This window comes from Rhinopithecus roxellana, chromosome 4, assembly GCF_007565055.1.
Source record: "Rhinopithecus roxellana isolate Shanxi Qingling chromosome 4, ASM756505v1, whole genome shotgun sequence".
In the NCBI taxonomy this organism is placed as follows: Eukaryota; Metazoa; Chordata; class Mammalia; order Primates; family Cercopithecidae; genus Rhinopithecus; species Rhinopithecus roxellana.
The window spans coordinates 87,989,599-88,012,793 of record NC_044552.1 but is presented as its reverse complement, the minus strand read 5'-3'; the positions used below and the strand labels follow the sequence as shown (position 1 = coordinate 88,012,793).

The window sequence follows — 23,195 nt, the reverse complement described above, 5'->3', positions numbered from 1 at the left end:
TAAAACTTTAAGTGTATTTCCAGAGAGATCTTAGATATTAGGTAATATTATTTCTCACAATTGAGTGAATTATAAGTAGATGCACGCAGGTACCCTCCCCAAGTGAGAGAAAAGAGGGTACTTCTCTAAAATCGGACATAACTCACCAACAGACAAGTTTTATTTTAAGAAAGTAATAAAACTAATATGATTCCAACTTTCAGAGCTGTTTATCACTTGGAGTTTCAGTTTTGGTAATTTCACTGTAGTAAATTAGCTGACTGAGAGCCCAAAGATTATATCTGCATCTAGACAGTCCATTTATCATGCTTAGAATTTGGATTTCAATAGAGTTTTCCTGCATATTTGCCAACAGGCCACTGAAGAAATCACAAAAAGCTCCCTGTTTTTTTTCACTTAATGTCTTAAATATCATCAATGGCTCTGGATTTAGGTTTAATGGAATATTTTAATAATTCAACAATCTGTTTATCTGAAAGTTTCCACCACTTTCTTAGTTTAGAAATATTTATTTTCATTTTGTACCAAAAAAAGAGATAGACTTTGGTAGTTCAATGTGTACTTACCCAAGATAGCAATGCAAAATGGTGATAGAAATTGCCAGAGTATAATAATGTAACTGTGGCAAAGGTTTTTACTTTGTTTTATTATTATTATTATTATTATTATTATTATTATTATTATTATTATTTTAAGACAGAGTCTCACTCTGTCACCCAGGCTGGAATGCAGTGGCATGATCTTGGCTCACTGCTACCTCTGCCTCCCAAGTTTAAGAGATTCTCAGGCCTCAGTCACCTGAGTAGCTGGAATTATAGGCGTGTACTACTATACCCAGCTAATTGAGAGGTTTTAAATATTAATAAATAGCAAATTTTATGGTCAATGTAACATTCAAATTATATGTTCACCAACACCTTTATACTCCCAGTATCATTTTGCAAATTGACAAGCTATTCAATTAGATTACTCAATTTTGGAAAAGCATAATTTAAATTTTAAGTGGTAAAAATACCAAAACATCATTATAGTAACCAAAAAAATCCAACTGCATAAAATGCAGGCTTGCATTATTGGAAAGTGAATAAAATTTCTGGGCCAAAACTGCACACCTAGTTGTCTGGGAGTTCTATATGGGGATGAGGGATCTAAATCTGTTCCAATGCCAGCGGCAGTTTGGCACCAATTGGTGACTCAGTCAGTTTCTACTACTTGGTTCCCAGATATATCATGTCTGGCTAGGCAGTAATTCCAGAAATTCTAGTTAACTGGCGCTCTTTTAGCCTCATATATCAAGAACTGCTGGGCCTGAATAAAATGGGTGCAAGGATCCACTGTTTGTCTCCCTAGGCTGGGACATAGGGCTGCCTGCCCTTTCTGTTCCAATTTCTCTTCTTTTAAAAAAATGACTATTGAAATGATCTATGCAAATGCTATGTATTTTCTTAAGTTAAGCTTAATTTTGAATTTTCTTTTTTTCACTTTCTATTCTTTGGGGAATACTTGGACATAATGAAATTGATTTCAATAACAAAATTGTACTTCCTCCACAGACATTTCTTGGTCTCCACCCGCTATGGCCTCTACCTCCCTGTCAGAAACTCCACCTTTCTTTACGGCATCAAGTATCATCTCTCTGACTGATCAAGGCACCACAGATATAATGGCCATTGACCAGACAGTGCTAGTACCAGGGCTCACCATCCCCACCAGTGATTATTCTGCAATCAGCCAACTGACTCTGGGAATTTCACATCCACCTGCATCTTCAGATGACAGCAGGTCAAGTGCAGGTGGCGAAGATATGGTCAGAGACCTAGATGAAATGGATCTGTCTGAGACTCCTGCCCCATCTGAGGTAGCAGAACTCAGCGAATATGTTTCTGTCCCGGATCATTTCTTGGAGGATACCACTCCTGTCTCAGCTTTACAGTATATCACCACTAGTTCTATGACCATTGCCCCCAAGGGCCGAGAGCTGGTAGTGTTCTTCAGTCTGCGTGTTGCTAACATGGCCTTCTCCAACGACCTGTTCAACAAGAACTCTCTGGAGTACCGAGCTCTGGAGCAACAATTCACACAGCTGGTGAGTGGGCACTGCTCACGATTCTCAATTCTGTGTCTCTTCTTTCCTTGTTGTTGTTATTTTATAATATAATCGTTAGCTGTCTTGAGCAATGAGGGTTAGCAGAAACAAATCGCTAAAACAGCTGTTGCTGAAGACATTCAACTAGAATTTTGAGATCAATTTGGATCCAGTTGGGGAAGTGAGTTCTGTGATAGACAAACGAGAAGACACCACCACCCAACCTTGTGGGAATAAATTTATTCTTAAAATCTCTTCATTATAATTCTTCCTAACTTAGTTAATCCAGGAATAATACGTAATACTCAAGCACTGAATGTGGAATCTAAAAATAGTGAGAGTGAACATTTTCTAAATTGTATCAATCTCATGGAAGGGTACAAAGCTAGAATTGTCCAGCACAGATGAGGCTGAGAGTTCAGGAGTAAGGGTTCCTTTCTTAGTTCCCCTCAAGTTCTTGTTAACCTAAAAAATGACTAAATGGCTTATCATTCCTAGTCCCTAATAAAGAAAGTGAAAAGATAATTATTATGACATATATCTTTGAAAATAAGATACTCCCAAACTCACATGATTATTTTGTTTCTACATGTACAATGAGAAATACATATACCATAAGAAATGTTGAACTATGTAATATCTCTACACATTCATGGCTAATTAAAATAAATTATACAATGCATATCACACAGATTGCAGAATGTCTGACAATAGTAAAAAATTTGTATGCTTCATATAAGTTAAATCATTACACAGATTAAAATCCACATGAAACCCAATTTCTCAAATGAACATTTGCTTTAAAGTAAGATTTTATCTGTGCCATCTCCCCACCCCACACCATTTATAATGAGGTAAGTAGATATTGGGAGAGTCTCAGGGAACAGAGTCCCAGTGAACCTGTTACAGAAAAGGGTCCTAATCCAGACCCCAAGAAAAGGTTCTTGGATCTCGTGCAAGAAAGAATTCAGGGCAAGTCCACAGTACAAAATGAAAGCAAGTTTGTTAAGAAAGTAAAGGAATAAAAAAAAATGGCTACGCCACAGACAGAGCAGCCCCAAGGGCTGCTGGTTGCCCATTTTTATGGTCATTTCTTGATGCTATGCTAAACAAAGGGTGGATTATTTATGCTTCCCCTTTTTAGACCATATAGTGTAACTTCCTGACATTGCCATGGCATTTGTAAACTGTCATGGTGCTGATGAGAGTGCAGTAGTGACCAGAGGTCACTCTCGTGGCCATCTTGGTTTTGGTAGGATTTAGCCAGCTTCTTTACTGCAACCTGTTTTATCAGCAAGGTCTTTATCACCTGTGTCTTGTGCTGACCTCCTCTCTCATGCTGTGACTTAGAATGCCTTAACTGTCTGGGAATGCAGCCCAGTGGGTTTCAGCCTCATTTTACCCAGCCCCTATTCAAGATGGAGTTGTTCTAGTTCACATGCCTCTGACAAACTAACCGTGGTATGTTAATTAGGGTTCATGCTAAGCTGCCATAATGAAGAGGTAAAGATATAGTGACTTTCATTCAATACAAGTTTATTTCTCTTTCACTTGATGGGTAGGACAGCTTTGCTCTGCGATGTCATTCAGGCACCCACACTTCCTCCATCTTATAGCTCTGCCAACCCCACAGGCATTTCCTCATTCACATGGCCAAAGCTGGGTCATTGGTACATCCCTGTTTCCACTTGTGAGAAGCAGAGAGGAAGCTGAGGGAAAGCAATTTTCTCCTAAGCAAAAGACACCAAAGTTGCCCACATCATATTACTGGGAACTAGTCACATGGCCATCCTTGCCACAAGGGAGGCTGGAAAATGTGCTCTCTGGATCAGCAGCCTCTTTCTATGGAAAAGAGGAAAATGGATTTGGGAGAAGCAGTACCCAGCTATCTGCACACTAGGTGAAGACAGAGAATCTCTTCCCCAGGCCAAAGCAATGCTAAGACACCAAGAATGAGGCTAGTCAAAGTAAGTAGGTGACATCAGGAGATAGTAGCTTGAAAAGGGAAGCTCCACAGTTTGTTTAAAATTTCATTTTACTCACACAAAAACCTTGTGAGGAAAATACTAGAATGTGGGGCTGGGTCAGAGTCAAAATTTTGGTGGGGTGGGGATAAGGGCAAACAGAAATCAGGTCTGGGTCACGCCTAGGAGGTTGACACTTGCATCTCTGTGCTGTCTGGGTTCATAGTACAATTCATGAAAGAGGGGGCTCACTTTCAGAGCCAAGGACAAGGTAGACATCACTGAGTTTCAAACATTTCTGAAAAATGATCTCTAGGATGGCTGTGGCTCCCAGGAGGCAGATGTGGGACTCTGAAACACAATGCCATGGGGCATACTGTTGAGATTATGATAGTTTGGAAAGGGCTCGCTAGGGGATCACTTTTTGTTCTTCCTCACAACTCAGATAAGGGCACTGAGGTACAACACAGTGGTTACAGGGCTTGATGAAGGTCACAGCTAGTTAGGAACAGTTCCAGGACTGGCACCCAAGTCTCGTAACTGCCAGTTTCCTGCTGTTTCCACTGCCCCACATTTATGTTGGCCAGGAACCGTTTACTGCGTGGAGAGACATGCTGATGTTTAAGCTGATGCTTATTTTAATAGGCCATTTCAAATTGGATGCATCCAGATAGATGTCCCATTTACATAGACATCAGTCAGTCTGCTCCTGGGCTCAGTTTGGAACATGTCTTTATTTACTTGGTTTTTTTTTCTTTCTTTTAATAACTGAACTTGGCATTCCTGCTTTGCTAATAGCATTGGCTCGGGTTTTTAAAAATCATCTGTTCTCACAATTCACCATGAAAAAAATCACAGCCATCCATCTCAATACATAGACAGAAAGGTGGAAATATGGAACATAATCACTGCAAATCAACCAGTAAGTAGTGGTGTTCTGCTCTCACATTAAATCCAAAAACAAAAATCAAAACAATAAAAAGGAACTAAAATACATGCCTCAGTTAATGAAAAGTGAGTGTAAGTGGAATTAGCAGCAGCTGAGCACTTGTAACACAGTTAAGAGTAAACCATCTTTTATTTTGCAGCTGGTTCCATATCTACGATCCAATCTTACAGGATTTAAGCAACTTGAAATACTTAACTTCAGAAACGGGAGTGTGATTGTGAATAGCAAAATGAAGTTTGCTAAGTCGGTGCCGTATAACCTCACCAAGGCCGTGCATGGAGTCTTGGAGGATTTTCGTTCTGCTGCAGCCCAGCAACTCCATCTAGAAATAGACAGCTACTCCCTCAACATTGAACCAGGTAAGAGAATCCAACCCAGAAAGTGAAGGAGATGTTTTGTTCATGTTGTTTTATTTTGTTCTGTTTTTAAGCATATATTTCAACCTTTAGGCCACAAAAATCAAACTGAAATGACACTAGATAAAACAACCTTTTGGACACTGTGGAGCACATCATTAGAAAGGTAGAGTCCAAAGACATGCAAGTTAACATTTTCCTGTATCAAAAAGCAATGAACAAGCACACCTCTTGTTGCACAATCTGAGGGCTTTAATTTTAAGTTTAAACAGAGCAAAACTTTTGCTGTGTTTAAGATATTTTTTTTAATGTAGCCCACAGCCAAGCTAATTTACATTCTGCTAGAAGTCAAAAGCACTTTCTCAGTGCTTTGCAACAACCTCGGGGCTTCCTACCTAAGCAGTCTTTCAATCACAGTTCATTATCAGAATAGCTACTTCAACACGTAATTCAGGATCAGAGACAGCATTCTAAGGAAAGAAAAATAATCATTAGATAGAAATTCAAACTTGGAGAAAGTCACTTTGCCATCACCAAAAAAAAAGAAGAAAATAAATTTGCTTTTTGGTTGTATACTACAGATCAGCTTCCATGTGAAGATTAAAGCAAAGAGTTAGACAAGGAGAAAACTTTTAAAGACATGGGAGCTTAGCCCAAAGTCACATAAGAGAAAGCAAACATTTGCTCTGATAATAAAGCAAAGTGTGTGCACCATTGTAACCAGCTGTGACCAAACTGGGAACTGTTTTTACCATTAGTTTCAAAATTCTGTTTTCTAACCAATTGAAAGAAGTCCTTTATTCCCTGGAGTGCAAGGCAGGGAGGGCTCCCGATTTCTGCCAAAGCTACCTCCCAGTCAAATTCAAAACAAAGCTTCCTAATTGGCTATGAATTAGTGGAGTGAATCTTTAACACCCTCTCTGGCTCTCTGTGGACTAACAATGAAAGCAGAAGGAAGAGGCCTTGGGCAAAATGCAAACCAAAAAGGCTCAGTGGGAGATATTTATATTTGATAGAGCAGGGCTTTGAGCAACTTTAAGCAAATTGCCTCAGTACCTTAGTAAACAGGATCCTTAAAAAGTCAGACCGCCTGTAGGCACCGAGCCTGGGAGCACTTACCTCCAAACAGGAGCAGCTAAGTAAGCCCTGTGGATCCCCTAAGAAATCAAACACCTCCTAAATGCAAGTAAGACACTGCCTCTTCCCCGGAAAACTACTTCAGAACTGAGAAGGAACCAGGGGTCTTTGCCAGTTAGGATCAGGAGGCTAATTTCTTCAACCAATTGATTAAGCTAGCAGGAAGTATATGGGGAGAACTTGGAAAGCACTGAAGAAGTCATAGCACAATCCCCTGCCTTCCTTCCTCCCTCAGGGAGCTGACAGCTTACTTAGGGACCCATCCACCAGCACAAGAAGGTCAACGTCAGGAGCCAAATTGAGGCAAGGGAGAACCCAGGTGTGCGGCTGTGGGGAGCAGCTTCTCAATGTAGATGCCGCTTAAGTAGTGCCTTAGAAAGAGGGTGGGAAGCTGTTAGTGAACTGCCAGGGTGTATAAGGGACACTGTTGATATTGGAAGCAAGCACAGCATAGTAATGGTCTTGGGGATCCACAGCCCTAAATGTGAATCTTGTGTGCTAACTGCAGCACTCAATTTCTGCAAATGGAAAATGGAGAAATTTTGGGCAGGTGTGGTGGCTCACGCCCATAATCCCAGCACTTTGGGAGGCCAAAGCAGATGGATCACTTGAGGTCAGGAGTTCGAGATCAGCCTGGCCAAAATGGCAAAACCCTGTCTCTACTAAAAATACAAAAATTAGCCTGGCATGATGGTGGGCGCCTGTAGTCCCAGCTACTCGGGAGGCTGATGCAGGAGAATCCCTTGAACCCAGAAGGCGGAGGTTGCAGTGAGCTGAGATTGCCCCACTGCACTCCAGCCTGGGCGACAGAGCGAGACTCCTCTCAAAAAACAAAAGAAACAAAAAAAAAAAAAAAAGGAAAGAAAAGAAAATGGAGATAGTAACATTATGAGGACTAACTGAAAGAAATTTACAATACTTAGCATAGCATTTGACAAATTGTAGTTACTTAATAACCATTAGTAGTTACTATTGCAACATTGTCATAATTAACTTGACTATCAATTTGTGACCTGCATAAGGTACCAGCGAAAACAATAAAAAGTAGCATGACAAGGTATTTGTGGAGGGGGTGGAACTGAAATTATTTTCACTAATTTCTTGTGAATAGTTCTGCTATGCAGCTTTTCTTCCAAGAAGCCAAAGGTGGTAAGCATGAGATGGTGCTAACATCAGTTTCACTCCCTGCAGGGTCATATTTATGCTGAGCTACCTAAGAATGCCTCCAACCTACCCAGTGAACTATGGCATACATGCCCAATTCTTATTTTTAGTGGTGGAAAAGTAGGGGAAAGCCAGTGCCTGCTGGACAACCTGGGAAGTTACTTGCTTGCTTTCCAGAGGTAGCTCAACCCTGAGCCAGCACCAACTCAAATACTTTTGAAGAAATTAACATGTAAAGCCAGGAGAAGCAGTGAATCCGAATAAAAGCTGTTGAATGATTGAATGACCACTCATGGTAAATACAAGGAAGATACTTTGCAGAAGCCACTGAATGTTACACTAAGCACCTCAGTGAACTTGTAGTTCATACTCTATTCCTTACCAGATACCTGGAGAGTGACAAAATCTGAATTTTATGTATATTGAAAATATATAAAATAATAAATCTATGCAAAAGATCTGCCAAAAATTGACTGTGTTGCACCAGTTAGGATATAGTGATGCTTGTCTTAATTGATGCTTAGAATATCATTAAGCATCAGCCAAATGGTGATGGTTCAATCAAAGCGCTTGGGGACAGCAGAATTAGAAAGTCAAACATGGATTTTATAAAGTTAAAAATCATCAATGAACTGTGTGGGTTCATCTGCATAAATCCAAATGGGTAAATCCAATATCCAAAATGGTTCCTAATTATACTACACTATGCATAGCTAGAAGCCACCGTGGTAAACTGCCCTCAAAGGTTTTCCTTCCAGTCAACAGTGAGGGGAAGCAGGAAGGTACCAGCAGGCAGGGAGGAGCGGGCAAGGAACAGAGAGGGGCACAGGGAATAGGCACTGACTCTGTGGACTCCTTCATGCACAGCTGGGGATTCTGGTTTAGATACTTCACCAAAGGCGAAGGCTGGGTTCACCCATGTAATCAGGAAGTGGGCGCTGGACTGATGATCAGGACATTGACCATCTTCTACACGCTTAATCCAGAACAGCATTCATCCACCACCATACAACATGTTAATGCATGAAAATCCATCCCTGCCCAAAGGAATTTGCACTGCAGTAGAAAAGGGACATCTTAGAACTACGCTGGGATCAAAACTACATCTTTTTCATTCCAACAGACTTTTTAAGGACAAGTTTCTTTTGTGCCAGACTTCCTGTAAATTCCTGTGGGCCTGGACATCACTAAGGGATGGTCCCATAATGAAGAGAGCACTGAGTTTTCTTTAAGTCTCATTTTGTTAAGCCTGAACAGAAGAGAGAAAGTAGGAGTAGAAATAAATGAAAATAACTCTAGTCCCTCCAGGCTGGTCAATGAGACGGTCTTCGATGGCCAGGAATAGCAAGGACTAAGCAGCCAGCTGCAGTCACTAAGGTCCAGGGCTGGGGAGACAGAATACCAGCTGTCTTACTCTGTTTGTATTGCTATGAAGGAATACCTGAGGCTGGATAATTTGTAAAGAAAAGAGTTGGCTCATCTTTCCGCAGGCACCAGCATCTGTTTCTGGTGAGGGCCTGAGGCTGTTTCCACTCATGGCAAAAGACAAAGGGGAGCCAGCATGTGCAGAGATCACACAGTAAGAGAGGAAGCAGAGGAGAGGGCGATGCCAGGCTCTTTTTGCTGGTGGGAGCTCACCAAGTGAGAACTCACTCACCCCTCCTTCCCAGGGAGGACATTAATCTACTCACGTCATGAGGGATCTGCCCCTGTGACCCAAACGCCTCCCATTAGGCCCACACTTCCAGCACTGGAGAGCAGATTTTTAATACGAGATTCAGAGGGGACCACTAACCATGCAGGGCACACAGCAGTACGAGCTCCCATTGGAGGGTGAGGCTGCTGAGGAGGAGGAGATAGCGACCCCAAAGTGTGTGGTAGTCAGGTGCACAAACAGATTCACAGACACCACCCTCACTCACATCTCCTTTTTCCATTCAAAGCCTTGTTCCAATCCAGGGAGGAGACAGTACTAAAACCCAAAATTTCTCACCACCATTGCTTTTGAGTAGAGTTAATTAACTTCTTAATTCTCTGAATCTGCATAACTTATAAAACTTTGTGAATAAAATACTGTTCTTTTAAAAAGCCTGTACAGTTACAGAAAAGTGTTTCTAGCATCAGTACTCCTATACAATTTTAGTCTGGGGAAATACATACAAAATTATTATAAGAGAAATGCATATCTAAATTTTAAAGGGGAATTTTAAGGGAAAATGTGCAGATGATTTTCAATCATTTTCTTCTTCTGTTTTAAATCTAGCAATATGACAGCTATTTTGCTCCTAGTTTTTCAGTGTGACTGGCTGATCCAGGTTTTCTCCTTTTGGTGGTATATTTGAGTGTAAGCTATCACGGTGACTGACAGGTGAGCTGATTAAAATGTCCCTAATACAACCAACCAGCGCAACCAGCAGATTGTGCTGTTTCTCAAGACCCTGGATCCGGAGTGAAGATAATTACTTCAGATTCCTAGAAAACAAGAACTCAAATTCCAATTTACCCAGCTCTTGGCTCTATTGCTGGTGTGGACTTTTCAGTTACGGAAGGCATGGGCTGATACACAGCAGTGCCCATCCTCCAGCATGTAGTAAGAGAGACCCAAGAGACACTGATGCCCAAAATCCCTGATGATAAGAGGAGGTCACTTAAGCAAATTCAGGAATGGCCCTGATTGAGGTTTTGATCTTTCAAGTATTTACTTGAAGTCAACGATGATGGTCCAATCTGCTGAGAAAATTCTTCTTGAAAGAGAATTAAAAGGGAGAAATCTTTAACAAGAAAAAAAGGCAGCTGCTGGAAATTCTGTATGTCAAAAATAAGTACTTAGCTTTGTGTCTAGGAGAGAATCTCAAGAATCTATCCTTGGAAAATAGAGAGGGGATCCTATCATTTCAATGTTTTTCCAGCCAGGACAGTTGAATATAGCAAAACTGCATTACTGTTTTTCTTACCCTTTCACCCTTCCCTGACCACCTTCGTGGTAGACATAGATTAGAGCTAGTGGTCCGCAACACTGAAGGGTAAGCAGGTCCTCCCACCTCACGTCCAGAGTCCCCCCAGCCTCCAAAACCACCAGCCCTACCCATCCCTGCCTCCCCTAACCCTTATCAAAGAATCACCCTCAAAATGTCATAAAGTAGATACTGAGCATATGTCAAAGTCCTATTTAATTTTGAAATAAGGGAATTGGTAGGATGACAAAGCTGGTTTAAAGAGAATATGAAAATTGGAATTTTAGGTAGCCAGAGGACAAAAGAGAATGATGAAATAAGATTGGTAAATATAAAACAGAAACTACAATCATTGCACCAAAATTAGAAAAAAATTTTCTAATTTTACAGAGTTGTAAAATGCCTGGACCATAATCCGCAGAAAATAGTGAGTCAAACAAAGTTACTGCTTTCCATGCATCAGCAAACTTTTTCTTAAAAAGCCAAACAGTAAAATTTTAGGCATTGAAAGCCAAAAGGCAAAAATTATATAGGTATTTATGTAACTAATTAAAAGTTAACCATTTAAAATTTTAAAAATCATTCTTAGCGTGCATATTGTACAAAAGCAGGCAACTTGTCGGATTGGCCCACAGGTGGTCTCTGTTTACTGGGTGGGATTGTTGTATTCTAACATGACATTGAAGAGGTCACACAGTCAACTTTTCTCCTTATTTCCAAATATTGAATCATTTTTCTTAAATCATCAACAATTGCTCAAGCCTATGCCTCTCTCTGGCCTTTATCTTTGCTGTTACAGAGAAGTTAGACAAGTAAATGATAATGTAATCATGATTTGGGTGCCTGTTCACTCATACATGCAGTGAACATTTATGGATTATCTGCCATGAGTCAGACACTATGATAGCCACAAGGACCAAAAGATGAATCGACCCCATCTCTGCCCCCTGCCAAGGAGCTAAATAACTAATGAGAAAAATGGAAGCATATACAAAAAGACATAATAGAGTCTGTTAAATACAGAATCAGGATGTGAGCAGAAAGAAATCTTAAGAAGTAATGAGGAGAGAGCAATTAATTCTACAGAGGCAAAGGGATATCATGGCAGGCTTCGTATACAGACAGTGATATTGAGTTGGGTCTTGCTGTATGATGGCGGTGGGCCCAGGAAGAGAAAGGGGGGTGAGGGACTATTCCAGAAAATGCAGAAGGAAAATGTAGACATTTCTGGGAGTGCCAGGTTTCTTCGGTTACTCCACAGTGATGACAGCTTTGTTTACAGAACAGGGGTGAAGGGAGCGAAGGGAGCTCCGATTGGAAGGAAGGGAAAGCCAGATTGAGCCAGTTCACTTAAAGCCAGGCTGTCTAAAAATGCCTGTCAAATCTATTTGCTTCGACTTTGGGTGTCCTATTTTTCTTTTTCTTTTGTTTCCTATGACTTATGGTCTTTTAAAATTAAACTTTAATAAAATTTTGGAAAGCTCAAAAAGTTTTCCAAGTAAGTGCTAGACAGTCCTTAAAGTGGTCTCAAGTAAAATAAAAATAAAACAGTTTATCGATAATGATAACGATAAACTGTTTGGAAAAACTTGAGAAAAATATAAGATAGGTACAAAAGGTGTGCACATATTAATTTGTTTTTAAATTTTAAATGCAATAAATAAGGCAAAAATTAATAAGATCCTTTAAATATTTTTAAAAGACTCCAAAAATATTTGAGAGAAAACCAGTTCTAAGGAAATGGACAAGATAGATTGACTCTAGCCTATAAAGTAGGAATCTGGAGGCCAAGGGAAAGCCAGGGCTGAAAGTATACATTTGGGGAACTTCAGCTGAAGCCAGAGAACAGATTTTTTTAAATGGCCTGGGGCAATGTGTAGGACAGGAGGAAATGGCCTGGGGCAATGTGTAGGACGGGAGGAAGAGCTGTGAATGGAACTCTGAGTACCCCAACAGGTAATGGGGAAATAGAAAAATTACAGTAAAGGGAGTCAAGAAATAGCAGTCAGCGAGGTGGGAGACAATGTTGCAGAAAGCCGCAAAACAGAAGAGCAGAAGAGAGAGAGGCCCATAATTTTAGCAGCTGTGAGTGAACAGAGTAGAGGGCACTTAAGTGGACAGTTCAAAGGTCATCAGAACGCTTTACAAAAGCAATCTAGTGGAATAGCAAGGGCAGAGAGGCCAGACTTCAATGAGGCTGGAATGAAATGGAAATAGAGAATGTCAACACAGGCTGTCTACCTCTTGTCTTACAACTTAGAGCAAGGTGCCCTCCAATGTTAGGCTCCTACCTTTCCACAGAGACCAGGAGAAAGTTGCTAACTTCCTTGAGGATTACATTTTAAAGGATGGCACCCAGGCCCTGGAGCATAACATTCCTGAGTTGTAAAGGTGGCAAGAGGGTTTTTAAAAGATTTACATCTCAAAGGAACATGGAATTTGCAATTAAAAGTTTTAACTAACTGCTCTAAGAAAAAGGAAGTTGAGAGCCTTGTGGAAAAAGTTTGTCTTAAGTTTAGTGAAAGCTGGGAGTGGTGGCTCACGCCTGTAATCCCAGCACTGTGGGAGGCTGAGGCAGGTGGATTGCTTGAGTCCAGGAATTCAAGACCAGCCTGGGCAACATGATGAAACCTCTGTCTCTACACACACAAAGCAAAAGCTAGCTGGGTGCAATGGCACATGCCTGTAGTCCCAGTTACTCTCATCACTGCACTCCAGTCTAGGTGACAGGGTGAGACCCTGTCTTGTGGGGAGAAAAAAGTTTAGTGAAGTTGAGGGGAATGTTAAGGCTGCTTGGTCAGAATAGTTTTTTGTTTGTTTGTTTTTTGTTTGTTTGTTTGTTTTGAGATGGAGTCTGGCTCTGTCATCCAGGCTGGAGTGCAATGGCGCCATCTCAGCTCACTGCAATCTCCACCTCCCAGGTTCCAGTGATTCTCCTGTCTCAGCCTCCTGAGTAGTTGGGATTACAGGGGTGTGTCACCATGCCCGGCTAATTTTTGTATTTTTAGTGGAGACGGGGTTTCACCATGTTGGCCAGTCTGGTCTCAAACTCACGGCCTCAAGTGATCCACCTGCCTCGGCCTCCCAAAGTGCTGGGATTACAGGTATGAGCCACTACATCCGGCCCAGAATAGTATTTCTTGTCTATGCCCCAATTTTATTGTATTTACAGGCAATGCCCAGATAATTTATTTAGTATCATTTGCAAGATTCAAAACAAATTCCAATTAAGTCTTTCTCTTTTCTTTTGCTTAATGTCAGGGTAGAAAGCAGTTTGTGGTCGCAATGCTGGGAGATAGATAACATTATTCCACAATCACTTTTGAACTAAGGAGAAGAGAGAATTTGAAAACTCTCATAAGATTTTTAATTAATATCATTCCACATTCAGATCAGCATGTGAACTCCTGGATGCATCCTCTAAATGAGGATTAGCAATCCATTAGGCCAAATAACATCTGCAAAGGTGCAGGCATGTAGGAGAAGCGACATGCTGTTCTTACTGCGTTAGGTGTGCCATTCCCCTTTTGAAAAACCCCTGGATAAATGAATCTGTGATATAAAAAGTATAAACCAGTGTTAGAACTTCCTGTGATTTATCAACTGAAAACCCGAATAAATCACAGCTTGTTCAGTATTCTGCCAGCATCTCCAGCAACTAGAGTCGTCTTTCATTTAGGCTGCTGTGAAAATTCTTCAGAAGCATGTAGGGCTTTTATGCCAGTTAGTTGTGCAGGCTGAAGATTTCAAAAATGCAAAATCACATATAACTTATTCTCTCCTTGAATTCCTAAGAAGCCTCCTCAAAAATGGACAGCCCTCAAGGCTGATAAATGGTAAACATTGAAATTAATTACAGTCTGACAGCCAGGATGTGTTCATGAAAATGTGGATCAACAAGCTTGTTTTCCCTGGAAAAGGCATAATTTGTAAGACCTTCGACAGCTCTGAAAAAGTGGTATATGTCACTCATCACAATAATGACAAAGTTACTCTTAACTAATGACAATAATAGTTACTATTGACACAAATTTTAATCTTAATAAATATGCAAAGTAGATATTATTTTCCCCCATTATACAGTTGCAGAAATTGTGTTTCAGAGAAGAATAAGTAATTTGTCTTTTGCTGGTCAAACAATTACCAAACACTGCAGATGGAATTCAAAGCCAGATTTGTGTGCCATCTTCAACTCTACCCTATAACCTCTTTACAAAAAGGAAACTTATAAGCCCTTCTAACTGGGTTACAGAAGCTGTTTATTTAGAAAAAAGTGATAACACACTTCAGTTTAATTAATCCTAAATGAATTCTGTTAGTTTCTACACTTCACCAAATGAAATTTGTCATATTTTGTCATAGTCTCAGAATGCAAAAAAAAAAAAAAAAAGTGTTTATTCTCAGAAACAAAAGTCCTTAGTGCCCAAGAGTCCCCTTTATATGCACTGCTAAGAGTGTCCCTTCCCAGCTGGAGCAGTCATAGGAATTCTTCCAGGTGATTCTCCTCAGCCTCTTCCCTCTTCATTTGCCCCCTCATCTCCTCAGTCCCTGGCCCTCTCTCCTGGGGTCATGCTACTGGCCCTTTGCCTCCTGGGATGCGCAGCACTGCAGATTTTCTGTTTGACACTTGCCTTCACTAGAGGCCCCAACACTGGCTAGACTGCCACATTTCACCTCTCTCCAGGGTTTCAATCTGTGCCCTCATTCCACATTCCAACCACCGCATGGAGCTTCCTTAAGAGGCTCCTGGAGCTCTCTGGCCAACCCATTAATGCAAACCCCTCTACACAAGTCTGGGCCTTAGCCCAGCTGCGGAGCCTCCTCCCAGCTCCCTCGTTTTCAGAATTCTCCCTCCACCCACAGATCCTGGGTCACTTAGGCCACCACCCTAGCACCAATCCATCCAGAACACTGCTGTTTGGCAGATAATAATAATGACTGAAAGCTGAGACAATTCTTCAACCTCACATCCAGGGCAAGATGTGTGTGGGTATTCACATATCCACTCACACAAAAAAGGATTATTGAAACTCTGCTATAAACAGCTGTGGTGGTGGTTCTTGAGAGTGGTGGCGAACTGAAATGAAACCTAAAGTCTATCACATTACTTGCCACTTTCAACCGGAAAGAACTCCTGTTTTGTTTTGTTTTTTTTTTTTGTTGTTGTTGTTGTTGTTTGTTTGTTTGTTTTGGTGTTGTTTTATAATTTAATGAATATCCTTAATGCCTTTTTTAATGGAAGACAGTTGAATTCTCAGATCTGTGTCTGCATTCAACTTTTGTAATACTATAGGTCATGTAATCTCTGACTAAGACGTGATTTGCCTTATTCATGCCCATTGTCTCACAAGTATATCAAGAACTCCTGTTAACTTAATTCCACAAATGTGTATTAAGCTCCAAACATGTGCATGGTGCTGTGCTATGTTCTATTTGTCATTGAATATTCTCACTCTAACCTACCTTTCAGCAATAAGCCATAAGCCAAACATTTTATAACAATAAAGTAATGAAGGGATCAATAATAACTTAAACATATATATTTTAAGATTTCTTTGAATCGCTGAATTGCATTAGTATTTCTGGAGGTATCATGAGCCACCTCCGTTGGCTGTATGCCGTAGAACATGCAGAATGGCAGACGTATATTTGAGTTGGAGGGACATTAGTGATCACTTAATTTAAACACTCCATTTTATGGAAGAGAAAAGTGAGAGCCAGAGATGCTAACCTATGTTCCCAAGACCACAGACTATTTCTGGGAGCCAGGCCTTCCCCAGTAGGGCCCTCTCCTGAGGCTTCTTCATTGGTAGAAAAGATGAGCAGATCCATTCTCTCTGAACGTACAACTCATCCTACAACCTTCTCAGGATTTGGTGGAAGCTGTGAGGTCCCTGTGTTACATCTCAGATGAACCCTCCGTACAGGGACATATTTATTCAGATTACTAAACGCAAAGACCCAAGCACTATGTAAAAGTGATGTTCACGCCTTGAGAAGAGAACTGTCAGACTACCAGGGCCTCATTAAGACTTCCTGGGCTCTAGGCCCTTTGCCTTCATGACTATTAATAAAGAATATTAAAATTATACCTTAACTTCGTGAGCACAAAAATGAATATAATCCAGTATGGGTTGCATTATTTTTTTCTTCTGATTTTAAGGAAAATGTTTTCGTGGGCTCCTAAAAGCATGGCGGGCCCTCAAGCTGTGCCTCCTGCAGTTTGCTATTGATTGTGATGCGTAAGTTTGCCTTTCTCTGATGCCCCAGGTAAAGGAATGACTCCTTCACCTCCTCGCCACCAACAAAACCATGACCACAAAGCCTTGGTGATAAGTGGGGAAGGGGAGGGCGAGGAGGCCAGCAGGAGCAGCCAGCAAGAGCGAGCGTGCAGCGGGGTTGACCCCCCACCCCCACCCCGCGCCGACGCAACCAAAAATCTGTCACTTTGTTCAGGCGTGAAGTTTTGTCACGCTGGGCGCCAGGGCGTGGCAGCGCGGGAAGCGTCTGGATTCCAGAGTCTTAGCTCTGCCTTTTTGAAATGGGAAAAGAGGATCCAGGAGTTTCCACCACATTACCCCCGCCAGGCAGGCCCGATCTGCCGCTGTAATCACGGTCCCCTGGAGCTGTCCGCTCTATCAGCGGTCCCCTGGAGCTGCTCCTGCTACCGCGTGAATTCCTTGCAGACCTCGCCTCTCTCCACCAACACGCAAGGCGCAGTGGTTTTTAAGAAGTCAGAAATCAGCTGGGGTGCTTAAAATGTCATTCCCGAAGTCTACCCTTGCTTCTTTTGCTATGGAGCGCCATCTAGCGAGACTTAGGTTTCATCGCATTGAAAAAAACGTCCACGAAAGAGACCCAGCTGGACCTCAGCCCCGCCAGTCAAGGTGAAGCCTGAATTTTATAGGCAAGCTGAGCTGAAACCTTGCCCTTGGACAGGATCCAATCAAAGGAGATGTATCGCTTTCTGTCCAACACGTGAGTAAAATGGGACAGCGCAAAAGAAGGAGATGATGATATGATAAATGTTAGGGAGATGAAGGCACTCAGCACACAGCCAGTAGGACAGGCGGCAAGAACAGGTCAAGGTTGAGGGGCGGGGCCGGAGCGGGGGTGTCTCGGAGGGCACGATCTTGAGTTGGAGAAAAGGGAGTGAGACTCTCTGAGGTCTGGCAGACAGGGAAAGCCTATTTTCCGGCCTGACAAACATAAGTGTACTTGGGACCAGAAACAAGAGGCTTGAAAAAGAGACAGTCTTGGACCACCAGGGACCTATGATCTCCATGAATTTATAAACTTTTTGGTGACGAGGACCACGATCTTTTTAACTTTGACTGTAAAATGCCTCAAGGTGTTCCCTGCAGGCAGGGGACATCATTTAAATGCTTTTTGATCACTTGATGGAGAGCTGGGAAACAAACTTTCTCAGTCACCAACTGGGATTGCTTTTCAGTACCTTTGAAATGCACACAGAAGACATTATATAAGTAAATCCAGGGGAGAAACTGTTACATCCAATGCTCTTACACTGGAAATCTCAGAATGATACAAATATTTCGAAGCCCTACATGGCAGCTCACTTATTTCAAGACACATTCATTGCTGTCATATTTAAACAACAGGAAAAAAGTTGGAACCACTGTAGTATCAGACTGTACTTTCTACAAGCAACACTCTGCCTCATGAAAGGGTGGAGCAGACAATGGATTTGAGCTTTTGTTTAGTTAGGGGAGCCTTTAGTTAAAGGAAAGCATTCATGGAGTCTGATACGTCTGCAAGTGAGAATGGCAATGCCGGTGTTGGGGCGGGGGCCTCTCATTCTTTTTCCCTCATCCCTTATGAGCCCCTTGGAGTCCTGAGGTGTCTCCTGGAAACCCCATATTTGAAAACCTCTAGAATGATTTAAAAAGCCAAACATTGTAAACAGATATGAATGTTAATCTTGGATAATACTTACTAGCCAAAATGGGCTTCCGTTTTCTCACCGATGAAAATGATGTCAGCAATATCCATATGGATTTGAGAGGCTGCTGTGAATATGATTGAAGACACATGTTGAAAGTGCCCAGCACTGTGCCAAACAAATAATGGCCCTTGATAAGTGTGGGCTCCCTGTTTATAACAGTTAAATAACTGCCCTTTCCACTGAAGCTGGAGGTTCAGGGTCATGATCCCCAGGGACACTCCAGGGACAAGGCCTGAAATGTAATGACATGTCTCTTCTGAATACAGCCAGAATCTACTGGGATGCTAGTAGACTAGGCCCGGACCTCTGGCCCGGCTGGATCTGGATCTTCCCACCAACTGCCAAGGAGCAGCCACTGACACAGATCTGCTTGCTGAGGTCAACTGCCCTGGACTGCCTCTATGGAGAGACTGTCAAATATGCTGTGTAGAAGAGCTATCCGCATGGCTTAAGAATAGAAAGCTAAGTCATTTTGCCAACAAACCATTATAGTAAGCCCAGAGAATGCCTCAAACCATACTATGTATTTATTAAACGTGGTACAGGATCATGGTGGAATCTCTCTATAGTACCAACAGTAAAAATAAATGGTTTAGGCCAGACGCAGTGGCTCACGCCTGTAATCCCTGCACTTTGGGAAGCTGAGGCGGGCGGATCACCTGAGGTCGGGAGCTCAAGACCAGCCATAACCAACACGGAGAAACCCCGTCTCTACTAAAAACACAAAATTAGCCAGGCGTGGTGGCACATGCCTGTAATCCCAGCTACTACAGATGCTGAGGCAGGAGAATCACTTGAACCTGGGAGGCAGAGGTTGCAGTGAGCCAAGATTGTGCCATTGCATTCCAGCCTGGATAACAAGAGTGAAACTCCATCTCAAAAATATAAATAAATAAATAAATAGTTTGAAGGGAATTCAAACAAATCCAGGCAGCGAAGGCAATTATAGACCAATTTGTCTACACACCAATCATGAGGATTTCACTTCCTTGGACCCAAACACAATTTGATCATGACTTGAAAATATTCTAGACAATGGCATCTACTTTTTTCTCCCAAATCTACTATTGAGCTCTAGTCTCTTTGCCCGCTTCTTTCCAAGCTTTCGACCACGTTCAGAACAAAACATTTCCAGTTGTTGCAGCATAGCATATAGATTATTATTATTATTGATCAAATCAATAGCAAAGAGTAGGAAGTTCAAACTAATTTGTCTTGTACACATGCTCTGGGATGTATTAAGGAAGAGACAAGAGACCAGGCGTAGTGGCTCATGCCTGTAATCCCAGCACTTTGGGAGGCCAAGACAGGCGGATCACCTGAAGTCAGAAGTTTGAGACCAGCCTGGCCAACATGGTGAAACCCCGTCTCTACTAAAAATACAAAAATTAGCTGGATGTGGTGGAGGGCACCTGTAGGCCCAGCTACTCGGGAGGCTGAGGCAGGAGAATCGCTTGAACCTGGGAGGCAGAGATTGTAGTGAGCCGAGATGATGCCACTGCACTCCACCCTAGGGAACAAGAGCGAGACTCCATCTCAAAACAAAAGGAAGAAACAAATATTGGTATGGCCTACCCATGAATAAGTTCATTATTCTAAGGAAAAATGTCTTTGGGATATGGCAAATAAAGACAATGATAACAACATAGGGAAAAGTTTGCTTACAAAAGTTGTGCTAGTTAAACTTCCATTCATCTATCATAGAGCCAATCTTTTCTATCCCTTCCATGGCTCTGTCTCCCCAAAATCAGCCCACATCCAGTTTTCTGTCTTTGCCTAAAGCCTAAAGTTTTAGGTGTCCCTTGAAAAATGACATGAAAGTAAAGAGGATCATGAAAATACCTAGGGAAAATATGTTTAAGGTAACAAGAGTGGAAGCAGTGTGAGTTGCTCTACAAATTACTGTAATAGTCTCTCGTTTTGACTCTAATTCTAATTGCCTTCACTTGCCATATTAGCAAAGAAGGCCAATGTGTTAGCAAAGTGGTCCACAGCTCCCCCTTGGGGCTCTGCCCTTCCCTGGAACTTGTCACACAGTCCACGAAGGGATGGGGGTGAGACCAGTCAGATGACTCCAGCACAAACAGGCATGACCTTGGTAACATCACTGATTCTCAGCTTCCTCATCTGTAAAGTGAAACAATTAGTCGAGAAGGTCTCTAAAATACCTTCTAGCTCCAAAATTCTACCTGAAATGTAAAATTTTATATATTGATAAAAATAAACATCAAAACAATCAGTTGGTTTGAAATTCTTAGAGCTGAAGGTTTTGAAAGTCTAAGTCGGTATTTGTTGAATGAATGAAGGTTGTCTTAGCTGCCTTGTACCCAGGAAGGCATACACAGCAAACAAAACCTAAGCTTGGCGATTTAAAGTTTCCTACTACTTCTCTGTAGACAGGTCCTGAATAAATAACATGGAGAAAGCAAGCAATTTATAAACTGGGTTGAATTTGTTCTTCAATTATACCCAATTCAGGGCCCCCAGATTTGGAAAAATTTGTTTTTCCAGTGTTGCCTACTATGCGCTTTACTGATGCATAGGTCATTCCTTGCTGAGCTAAAGGAAATTATGGCAAAGTAGCTGATTACGTTCTCCACTCAAAGATTCACAATAGACATTAGCTTATTAACAACTCTAAGAAGTTTAAAAGTAAAAAGAGAAAGGGCTAGGGTTGGAAGAAGAAAGAGCAAGATAAAAGAGGAAAAATTGGGGGCGGAGCAAGATGGCCAAATAGGAACAGCTCCAGTCTCCAACTCCCAGCGCGAGCGACACAGAAGACCGGTGATTTCTGCATCTTCAACTGAGGTACTGGGGTCATCTCACTAGGGAGTGCCGGACAATCAGTGCTGGTCAGCTGCTGCAGCCTGACCAGCGAGAGCTGAAGCAGGGCGAGGCATCGCCTCACCTGGGAAGCGCAAGGGGGAAGGGTATCCCTTTTCCTAGCCAGGGGAACTGAGACACACAACACCTGGAAAATCGGATAACTCCCACCCCAATACCGCGCTCTAAGCAAACGGGCACACCAGAAGAATATATCCCTCACCTGGCCGGGAGGGTCCCACGCCCACGGAGCCTCCCTCATTGTTAACACAGCAGTCTGCGGCATCTAACCGCGAGGCAGCAGCGAGGCTGGGGAGGGGCGCCCGCCATTGCTGAGGCTTAAGTAGGTAAACAAACCCGCTGGGAAGCTCGAACTGGGTGGAGCTCACAGCAGCTCAAGGAAACCTGCCTGTCTCTATAGACTCCACCTCTGGGGGCAGGGCTCAGCTAAAAAAACAACAGGGGAAGCAACAGAGGCCTGAGCAGATGCGAAGGACTCTGTCTGACAGCTTTGAAGAGAGCAGTGGATCTCCCAACACGGAGGTTGAGATCTGAGAACGGACAGACTGACTGCTCAAGTGGGTCACTGACCCCTGAGTAGCCTCACTGGGAGACATCCCCCACTAGGGGCAGTCTGACACCCCACACCTCACAGGGTGGAGTACACCCCTGAGAGGAAGCTTCCAAAGTAAGGATCAGACAGGTACACTCGCTGTTCAGCAATATTCTATCTTCTGCAACCTCTGCTGCTGATAACCCAGGCAACCAGGGTCTGGAGTGGACCTCAAGCAATCTCCAACAGACCTACAGCTGAGGGTCCTGACTGTCAGAAGGAAAACTATCAAACAGGAAGGACACCTATACCAAAACCCCATCAGTACGTCACCATCATCAAAGACCAGAGACAGATAAAACCACAAAGATGGGGAAAAAGCAGGGCAGAAAAGCTGGAAATTCAAAAAATAAGAGCGCATCTCCCCCTGCAAAGGAGCGCAGCCCATCGCCAGCAACGGATCGAAGCTGGTCAGAGAATGACTTTGACGAGATGAGAGAAGAAGGCTTCAGTCCATCAATCTTCTCAGAGCTAAAGGAGGAATTACGTACCCAGCGCAAAGAAACTAAAAATCTTGAAAAAAGACTGGAAGAATTGACAGCTAGACTAATTAACGCAGAGAAGGTCATAAATGAAATGACAGAGATGAAAACCATGACACGAGAAATATGTGACAAATGCACAAGCTTCAGTAACCGACTCGATCAACTGGAAGAAAGAGTATCAGCGATTGAGGATCAAATGAATGAAATGAAGTGAGAAGAGAAACCAAAAGAAAAAAGAAGAAAAAGAAATGAACAAAGCCTACAAGAAGTATGGGATTATGTAAAAAGACCAAATCTACGTCTGATTAGGGTGCCTGAAAGTGAGGGGGAAAATGGAACCAAGTTGGAAAATGTTCTTCAGGATATCATGCAGGAGAACTTCCCCAACCTAGTAGGGCAGGCCAACATTCAAATTCAGGAAATACAGAGAACGCCACAAAGATACTCCTCCAGAAGAGCAACTCCAAGACACATAATTGCCAGATTCACCAAAGTTGAAATGAAGGAAAAAATCTTAAGGGCAGCCAGAGAGAAAGGTCGGGTTACCCACAAAGGGAAGCCCATCAGACGAACAGCAGATCTCTCGGCAGAAACTCTACAAGCCAGAAGAGAGTGGGGGCCAATATTCAACGTTCTTAAAGAAAAGAATTTTCAACCCAGAATTTCATATCCAGCCAAACTAAGTTTCATAAGTGAAG

At 42.3% G+C, this 23,195-nt stretch overlaps 1 protein-coding gene across 2 annotated transcripts in view; it reads left to right on the top strand.

The window, feature by feature from the left end:
• IMPG1 (interphotoreceptor matrix proteoglycan 1) overlaps positions 1 to 23,195 on the top strand; it is a 158,119-nt gene that overhangs the window by 120,694 nt on the left and 14,230 nt on the right. For both annotated transcript variants that reach the window (XM_030929175.1, XM_010372244.2), the window contains 2 exons: positions 1,554 to 2,086; positions 5,139 to 5,358. In XM_030929175.1, coding sequence (XP_030785035.1) covers positions 1,554 to 2,086; positions 5,139 to 5,358 — 753 coding nt within the window. The remainder of the gene's footprint in view (positions 1 to 1,553; positions 2,087 to 5,138; positions 5,359 to 23,195) is intronic.